Source organism: Melopsittacus undulatus, chromosome 10 (assembly GCF_012275295.1).
Source record: "Melopsittacus undulatus isolate bMelUnd1 chromosome 10, bMelUnd1.mat.Z, whole genome shotgun sequence".
Taxonomy (NCBI): domain Eukaryota; kingdom Metazoa; phylum Chordata; class Aves; order Psittaciformes; family Psittaculidae; genus Melopsittacus; species Melopsittacus undulatus.
Window position 1 is genome coordinate 10,221,414 of NC_047536.1, and position 9,168 is coordinate 10,230,581.

The 9,168-nt window shown below is 47.0% G+C and overlaps 1 protein-coding gene across 1 annotated transcript in view; it reads right to left on the reverse strand.

Moving 5' to 3' along the window:
• LOC101877814 (kinesin-like protein KIF20A) overlaps nucleotides 1-9,164 on the reverse strand; it is an 11,512-nt gene extending 2,348 nt beyond the window's left edge. The window contains exons 1-18 of the mRNA XM_005142679.4: nucleotides 9,105-9,164; nucleotides 8,277-8,453; nucleotides 7,731-7,820; nucleotides 7,485-7,604; nucleotides 6,899-7,037; nucleotides 6,622-6,809; nucleotides 6,387-6,531; nucleotides 5,467-5,667; nucleotides 5,146-5,257; nucleotides 4,962-5,033; nucleotides 3,141-3,284; nucleotides 2,897-3,062; nucleotides 2,482-2,646; nucleotides 2,153-2,292; nucleotides 1,958-2,060; nucleotides 1,123-1,333; nucleotides 687-778; nucleotides 287-424 (exon numbers count right to left, since the gene is read on the reverse strand). Of these exons, the coding sequence (XP_005142736.2) occupies nucleotides 287-424; nucleotides 687-778; nucleotides 1,123-1,333; nucleotides 1,958-2,060; nucleotides 2,153-2,292; nucleotides 2,482-2,646; nucleotides 2,897-3,062; nucleotides 3,141-3,284; nucleotides 4,962-5,033; nucleotides 5,146-5,257; nucleotides 5,467-5,667; nucleotides 6,387-6,531; nucleotides 6,622-6,809; nucleotides 6,899-7,037; nucleotides 7,485-7,604; nucleotides 7,731-7,820; nucleotides 8,277-8,435 (2,385 nt within the window). The 5' untranslated portion in view covers nucleotides 8,436-8,453; nucleotides 9,105-9,164. The remainder of the gene's footprint in view (nucleotides 1-286; nucleotides 425-686; nucleotides 779-1,122; nucleotides 1,334-1,957; nucleotides 2,061-2,152; nucleotides 2,293-2,481; nucleotides 2,647-2,896; nucleotides 3,063-3,140; nucleotides 3,285-4,961; nucleotides 5,034-5,145; nucleotides 5,258-5,466; nucleotides 5,668-6,386; nucleotides 6,532-6,621; nucleotides 6,810-6,898; nucleotides 7,038-7,484; nucleotides 7,605-7,730; nucleotides 7,821-8,276; nucleotides 8,454-9,104) is intronic.
• Between the last annotated feature and the right edge of the window lie 4 nt (nucleotides 9,165-9,168).

Here is a 9,168-nt window from a genome sequence, read left to right on the forward strand (position 1 = left end):
TGTGATAGAGTGAAGTAGATAAGGAAGTGAGAACTCTGAAGTCTCCTGCTTTAGGTGCAGCCTGTCAGCTGAACATTAACAGTTTGGGTCTCTTCTGGAGATTTAAACATGCAGTCTGACTCAGCCATTGTTAAAAATCAGCAGTATACATCCCTTAGTGTAATAGCACGTATCTAGAGAATGTCATTTTTATTTGCAGCTTCAAGAACCTAGGTTATTCTGCTGATTATGGCAAAGCACATAGAGTAAATCCCCCTGTACAACCACAACAAAACAGAAAAATTACCTGTCTAGCCAGAATGTCATCACATGTACAGAGGACTTCTCGAAGTTTCCCTGCACTTGTGCTGTGGCAGCACGCTCTTTCTGCAGACTGAAGAGATTCCCCAAGTTTCTGTAATTCTGAACGCAGCAATCTGACATTCTACAGGAAAAAAAGGTTCAACATGAGAGCTAGCTTTGATACTGCTGTGCAAGCAAAGCCACCCCAAGGTAACTCAAACATGCAGGACTGAGGAAGGATCCCATTTGAGGGAGGTACACTGGGATCACAGATAACAGAGCCTTCTACATCTCTCAATTTCAGCCATTTGCTTAAAAATCTGGAAACAGTAGCTCCAAGCACTGTTAAACTGGCAACTACTTCCCCCTGCAAGTGCTCCTTTCTGTAACATAGATGGAGTTACCTTCTGTCCATCCTCCAGTTTCCTGTCTACATCCACAGTAATGGGTCTGGCGGAGGGAGGTGGCTCCAGCAATTTCTGGTACTTGCGCAACTCTAGGAACAGACAAAAAGCAATGAGCAACAGTACAATCATAAGCTTTCAGTTTTTCTGAAGACTCCCCTTGAGATAAGCTGCCACAGGCAAGCTGAGAAAAGCCTTGTGCAGACATGCACAAGCATTCCAGGCTTCTCCCTTTCAATTATGCAAAGGAACTTCAGAATTTGAACTGGAATATGATCCTGCCCTAAAGTCTATTTTCACATGAAAATGCAGTGAAGCCCAGAATAGTGGTTTCAGGATGTCTGAATCCAGTGTGCTTACTGATAAAATGTATCTCTAACGCTTTATAAGGGCTGTTCTGGTGTAGTTAAGGACCAGCATAGCATCACTGCCTTACCTGCTGTTGCAGTATTTAACTCAGTTTGACATTTCTCTAGCTTCACTTTGGTATCTTCCAGCTCATGTTGCAGAGCAAGTGAGGTAGCTGCCACTCGCTTTGATCGGCGCAAGCCTTGTCCCAAGTCCTTGTCCTTAGTATCCAGGCTCTCCAATTTTTGTTTTGCCTCCTGCAGAGCAGCTTGGAGTTCTTCGATCTTCTCATCACGCTCCTTAGAAAGCAAGTTTGTTCAAATAGTCAAGAAGATGATCTTAACACAGCTTTCCTGAAACTTTCAATGTCTTTTCTTCCAGGAGGCTTTCACAATCAGACACTTTACACACAGGACCCAGCCGTAGTGCCCTTTCAGTGAAAAGTGTGTACCCATTTTCTGGGAGCCTAATCCACTTTTTTTACAGCCTCTAGAGAAAGAGGGTTTTTTAAGAGTTGGCATCTTCAGAGAGGTCTGCAGCAAATCACAGAAACTACTCAAATGCCATAGCATGAAAAATACAGATAGGCCCATGCCCATCATTACAACTAGGAGAAAAAAAAAAAGAGAGAAATTCACAGAACTTTATTAATCTGAAGGAGTGCAAAACAAGCAGCTAGCAAAAAAATAGTTGAAAGAATCATGTTGAACAAATAGAGGAGTCAGAATGGTTGAACAGTAACTTTCAGATTAAGGGATGAAAATCAGAAAAACTAGTCACCTACATAAAGCAGTAGACAAGAAGCAAGAATTGTGGCTCAAGCTATCCAATAATATCACAAAAAGCAGTATCTTTCACTTTGCTTAAGTCACCTTTCTGGATTCAAGTACCCCAAGCCAATGATTTTGTTGCCCTGAACACACCTGGATCATCTCCTGGTAATAGTCAGTAAGTGATTCCTTCAGATTATTCAATTTATCCTCATACAGTTCCTCCAGCAGCTCCTTCTGAGTATCCACATGTTGGCTACAAAGAGAGCAAACAACTATGTGTCAGGGGCTGGCAGTTCTTGGTAGCATAGCTCACCCTTAATAAAGGAAGATCAATGTAAGCTGTACCTGCACCACTGCTCCTTCTGTCGCATGTGCTCCATCATCTCATTGAAGATCTCCTCACGGAGACGCATTTCTATTTGCAGCTTCTCCTTCCGCTCTTGCACCAGCAGTTCTCGTGCAGCTTCCACTACACGCAGCAAGTCCTGCAAAAAGGGCACAGACCCCATTGCCCGCACTGCACAACAGAGTTGAAACTTAAATTAGGTAATCCCATATCTAGGCTAAGGTGACCTAGGTTTAAGATTCTTTAAAGTTGTTCTTGATCCTCTATCCATGAAGGCTGTAAAAAAAAAAAAAAAGAAAAAAAAACACAAACAAAAAACACAGCCCACCTCCTTCTCATACATGGAGACATCCGCTTCATCCTCACTGTCATCTTCTGATTCCACTTCATCCTTTGCCACTGCCTCTGCACCTTGGCTGGTTCGCCTGTTGTGCTCTTTGATGATTGATTGGATGGATGGAAGTTCCAGCTTTGTGGGTGGTACCTGAACAAGCTGAAGGGGAAAAGGCCGTTATTACTAATCCACAAAAGAAGCTGCACAGTCTTTAAGCGCAGCACTTCTCTGCAGTCTGTCAACTCTTTCAGTTTAGCAGAATCTGCAAGTACTGTAAAGGTAATAATCCACTGGAGAAGCATAGGGAGGATTTGCAAGCATTCCCCCTGTCTTGTGATGGAAAAGGGCTCACTCTCAAAGAAGCAAGATGTATCCTGACCATGCCATGGTCCTGGTCTGTGCTGCTTACCTGGCTGGCGATGGCTGAGAACTTGGCTACATACAGAGTTTCATCGTATGTAGATGCACACTGGTTAATGTTGACAATCATGCAAGAGCGCCCACGTCCAGTGAAGAAACCCTGGAACACACGGGTTAGCTTGCTGTCCCGGAAGGGAACCATGGTCTGTTTCAATCTGTGGGGAGAAACAAGAGTGAGCCAATAGAAATGAACAGCTTCCTTACATCCTCCCTCTGGAATTCTGGATACTCACTTGGACTGCTGGTTCTGGCGGAGGGCAGCAATGCAGCGACCCAGTGTGTGGAGAGAGGTATTGATGTTGTTTGCTTCTTTCATTCGATCCCCGTTTTTCTGGTCTTTGCAACGCTCTGACCCCGCAAGGTCACACAGGGATAACCTGAAGACAACACAGGGAGTATTCACATGAACTACTGGGTTTGTCCTGTTCTATCCAGAATGTGTAGAATTCAGACACCCTGCAATCCCCTACACCCTGCTCACCTTCCCCACAAGGGAAAAGAAAGCTCTTTTAGGGTGTATGTGCTACTGCCGGACAAAAAGGCCTACTCTAAATGTAGGGGTTTAAAAAAGGTAAAACCAATGTGAGCTTTGTAGTGTCAACTTCAAAAGTCCTTTGCCAGTCCTCAGGACAGCCACTTCCCAGGTACTGAGACAACTACATCTCAGGAACAGGCATTGGTAACACTCAAATCAGCCCTGCTGCAGGTGCAGTGTTACTCACATTTACCTTCATTTAAAGAGCTTAAGAATCACAGAATCCCAAGGGTTGGAAGGGACCTCAAAAGATCATCTAGTCCAACCCCCCTGCAAGAGCAGGGTAACCTAGAGTACATCACACAGGAACTTGTCCAAGCAGGCCTTGAATATCTCCAACGTAGGAAACTCCACAACCCCCCCTGGGCAACCTGTTCCAGTGCTCTGTCACTCTTACAGTAAAGAAGTTCTTCCTGATGTTAATATGGAACCTCCTATGCTCCAGTTTACACCCATTGCCCCTTGTCCTATCACTGGATATCACTGAAAAAAGCCTAGCTCCATCATCCTGACACCCATCCTTTACATATTTGTAAACACTGATGAGGTCACCCCTCAGTCTCCTCCAAGCTAAAGAGACCCAGCTCCTTCAGCCTCTCCTCATAAGTGAGGTGTTCCACTCCCTTCATCATCTCTGTGGCTCTGCGCTGGACTCTTTCAAGCAATTCCCTGTCCTTCTTGAACTGGGGGGCCCAGAACTGGATGCAATATTCCAGATGCAGCCTCACCAAGGCAGAGTAGAGGGGGAGGAGAACTTCTCTTGCCCTACTAACCACCCCCTTTCTAATGCACCCTAGGATGCCATTTGCCTTCCTGGCCACAAGGGCACATTGCTGGCTCATGGTCATCCTCCTATCCACCAGGACCCCCAGGTCCCTTTCCCCTTCACTGCTTTCCAGCAGGTCAACCCCCAACCTGTACTGGTACATGGGGTTGTTCTTCCCCAGATGCAAGACTCTACACTTGCCCTTGTTGAATTTCATCAAGTTTCTCCCTGCCCATCTCTCCAGCCTGTCCAGGTCCCGCTGAATGGCAACACAGCCTTCTGGTGTGTCAGCCACTCCTCCCAGTTCAGTGTCATCAGCGAACTTGCTGAGGGTACACTCAGTTCCCTCATCCAGGTCACTGATAAAAATATTAAACAGCACTGGTCCCAGCACCTGAGGGACTCCACTAGTCACAGACCTCCAGCTAGATTCTGCCCCATTGACCGCAACTCTCTGCCTTCTTCCTTTCAATTAGTTCTTGATCCACCTCACTACCTGATCATCAAGCCCACACTTCCTTAGCTTATCTATGAGGATGCTGTGGGAGACAGTTATCAAATGCCTTACTCGAGTTGTACTTTGCAGTACTGTTCACAAAATTCTCAGTCAGTTCCAAGAAGAGTGGGAACATTTACTCCACATACTTTCAACAAGTCCTTCCTCAAGATATTTCCCATACCCCATATCCATAACAAAAGGCAGGAAGTGGAGTCCACAGAGAACACCTTCAAATCCTAGAGCATAAAACTTACTCGCTGATTTTTGGAACAGCTTCACTGCCGCCTCTTTTCAAGTGCAGGATCCGAATGGAGAAGACACTGTGACTGTGAAGAAACCGGCAGGTATTTTTAAAAAGGAAATGCAATCTTTCTCAAACAAATTCTGAGAAGCCCTTCAGAATTGTATTTCTGCCTAAATCTCCCTCCCCCTTCAGACCTTCGGCTGGAATTCTGGTTCATGTGGGTGCTGGCAAAACTCTGGTTTTTCCGACCCAGTTTCAGCAGCTTCCAGGCCTCATCAGCATCTCGGACATTGATCCAGTTCAGATCTGAAAAAGCAGGCACGCACTGGGCAAGGCAGTCAGGAGACTATTAGCCCCAGCTTCACCACTGCATTTCTTTGCCATTAACAAACTTAACATTCCTATAAGGGGCAGCCATAGAGGACATCCCCAACACATCACACTGCTAAGTCTCACACCTCCCCAGTCCCTCAAGTCTCCCTAGGAAGCCAGTAATATCCTTTGAGTAAATCTACCTTTCACATAGGGGTTACCAGTCTGGTCTTCACAGAGCCGCAGTGTTTGTCTCTTGCGGCTCTGGCCGGATAAAGCTGGTTCTAACAAGTCATAGATTAACTCATTGTAAATCTCAAAGAAGGAGACCCAGATGGAGAACTGCACATCTCCAGTGTTGGTGAGTGAAATGCGGTCCAAGTCAGCCCAGCGAGGGTCCAGCTCTAGAGGAAAAAAACAAAAAGGAGAAAAAACATCATGACTGTAGCTTTTCATAAGTCCAGCCTGAAAGGTTTAGCCAGAGTGAGATGCCTTTCTTCAGCAGGAATGCTACCGCTGACCCAAGTTATTCTGTATACCTCTTCTCATTCAGACCTACTCTAATGCATGTTCACAGTGAGGCAGCTTAAAATCTGCTTAAAGAGCATCTTTCTTTTTGTGTAGGGACCTTTTATATACATATTCTTGACTCCAGAAGTATGGGATAGTTCAACCACGAGCTCTTCATAGTATAAGTGACATTTTAGTCCTCAATAGTCACTCCATGCTGCCAACACCTTCCAGATAAGCTGGTCATTCCCAGGTTTGAGAGTCTGGGCACAAGCGCTCAGTGCAACGTGTCACTTCAGCACCTTGCTTTCCAGCTATCCACATCTCATGGCATTCAGCTGCCCAATAACCACACCCCTTGAATGAAGTGGTGTCAAATAACTCTCCATTTCACAAGGGCTGGTTATTATGCAGCATTAAATTCTTTGTATGTATGTCTTGTCAACAAAGTTCTTCAGCCGTAACATCCTTTTCTTTCAAAGGGAAAAATTGGCAAAACAACAGCACTTTTCCTCTTTTACCCACAACACAGCATCCAAATAGCCATCACTCTTTCTTCACCCACCCTCCGACAGTAAGAAGCAGGTAGCACCGAACAGGCTTCCAGACATACCTTCTGTCTGGCTGATGTCTGAATGGTTGGTGAGCTGGCTAGATGAAGAGAGGCCAGCCACTCCACTGTCAAAGCTGCCACTGGCAGTGGCCTGGAGCTGAGATTCAGCACTGTGACTCCTCTTCATTGGTGTTAACAGCTCCTCCTGAAAGGAAACAAAGAACATGAGCACATATGCTGTATTATGACACCATCCTTCCCCTAGTATTATTAAACCTGAAGGCCAAGTGCTTACCTCCCACAGACCTCTCCGCAGCATGGTCTGTTTCTTGGTCTCTTCCAATCGCACCTGCTTGCTGTCCAGCCACATCACCTCATTGGAGAGGAAGGGCTTCAGATCCATGGCTTTGTACAATCGGTCCCCCACACTGTTGAAGATGACTGCTAAGGAGCGAGGCAGAATCCCCCCATCTTTGTTGCTTCCTGAAGCAAGAACAGCAGCAAGCTAAGGATTCACATGTAGAAGCAGACAACTCCTTCAACAGGCTCCTAACACCTAGTGTTTTCCTTACCCTGAATAGTGTGAGTCTTCCCTGAATTGGTGATGCCATAGGTGTAAACCAGCCAGTTCTGCCCATTCAGTACATCCTTGACCACCTGCTTCATTGTCGCATCAAAAAACAATTTCTGCCCCACATCTGGTCCAAAGATCTGCAAACAAGATACATGAAAAATGGCTTCATGTAGGTCTTTCCTATCTTTTGACTGCTGATAATTGTTCAAGTAATACTTATGTAGACCCTTGTTTCTTTTACTTGCCCCACATCATGAGAAACAGACCCACCAGTAATTCCAGTCCAGACCACTAAAACAAGCTGTTCACTTGCTTAATGTAGTAATATCTGATATCACTATAGCCTCTAGTGTGTTTAGAGCCTCAGGAGCAAAACAAGAACTTGGTATTTGCTGCCAAAAAAGTTGTCAGGATCAGCCTAAGAAGAGAAAAACTAAGGAAATAGTGACAGAAACAAAGCGTTGTTCAAGACCACATAGTTAATGCAGCATGTTAGAATCAGTGCACATTAATGAGCCAGCTTTCAAGCTGTAAGGGTGATTTAAGCTCTGAAGACTTCCAGGTGGATTGTCGCAGTTACCTACCTGGGTGAAAGAGAACCTGTGTGCTGCTTGTCCCACTCCACGTTCTGTGTTCCTCATGGTGAAGGAGTCCTTAGGGGCTTTTAGAAGAAGGGTCTCTGAATTCTCAATGCAGACACAGCCCTAAAGAACACATAAACCCCATAATCACATTGGTTTACAAGAGGCATTAGCATAGACAGCAAAGGATAGCAGCACCTCCCAGCAAGCACACAACCATCTCAGAGACTCCTTTGTTCGGTGTCTTACCTGGTCTTCTCCTTTTTCCAGTTCTGTGGATTTCAGAGGACGAACTCTTAAATAGACCTTTAATTTTCCATCACTGTCTTCAGTTACAGGCTGCAAAAAATCAGCACAGGTTACACACAGCAGCCAGAGATGCAGTACACAGCCTCCACCAAAACACTGCAGGAACCACAGCACAAAACACATGCAGCTACCCCAACTAGGGCTCAGTAACTAATGGACACTCCTCTGTCCCAAAATCCCAGCAATACCAGAAGTTTTCTTAGGCATTTCCAGTCACATTAGGGTTTCTTTTAGCTAGTGAATTAGACCAAGAACTTGAAGACCTGACAGCAAAACCAGTGGCTAGACAAAACACTACACTAAGAGCAATCATGTGAGGAAGCACTTCATAGTGCATTGCTCATAGCAGGAACTGCTCCCCCAGAGCAGCATTTCATTCTAGCCTCTACTGAAGAGTATCTGTTGGCCTGCACCACACCACCATTGTACAGAGACACAGCAAGTCAAAACACTGCCCTGTTTGTGACTTTAAAGCTCCAACCTCACCTGCTGGGAGCCCTCAGGATTTGGAGAGATGGCAGAGAACTCCGACAGCAGGTCCTTGCGCACATCAGCCCCAAACCCTGTTGTTGTGGATTCAAGAACAGGAGAGGCTGCAGCATCATCATCAGAGAACAGCCCTGGGGAGGCAAGTGCTTGTGCCATGATGCCTCAACACAGCTCCTGGAGAAAAAAGGGGCACAGTGAGGACAGGGCAATGTTATAGCACGTGTCCAAACTCTGGTTCTCACACGTACACCCCACTACACAGGCTGCCACCGCTACCGCATCAGTCTGTCCAGCACATAATGGGCTGCCAAAAGGAGCCATCCTTGCACACGCACCAACACAGGATGCCGCTACAAATGCACACACGCATCGGACTCCCCGCACGCACAAACCGCCACATGGTATCCAGTAGACATAACACGCACAGACCACACACGGCGTCACGCAGGCCACACTCCACAATACCCCCAGAGACCACCACACAGGCACAGCTGCTTCCGAGTTACACAGGGCTTCTCCACACGCGACCGCGACCCAGACCGCGACCCAGACCCAGACCCAGACCGCGACCCAGACCGCGACCCAGACCGCGACCGCGACCGCGACCGCGACCGCGACCGCGACCCAGACCCAGACCCAGACCCAGACCCAGACCCAGACCCAGACCCAGACCCAGACCCAGACCCAGACCCAGACCCAGACCCAGACCCAGACCCAGACCCAGACCCAGACCCAGACCCAGACCCAGACCCAGACCCAGACCCAGACCCAGACCCAGACCCAGACCCAGACCCAGACCCAGACCCGCTGCTCCGGCACCACTACCTCACGCTCTCCTTCTCCGCGCGGTGCTTACAGTTGGGGTTTCAAACCTCGCCGCCAGCCTGCT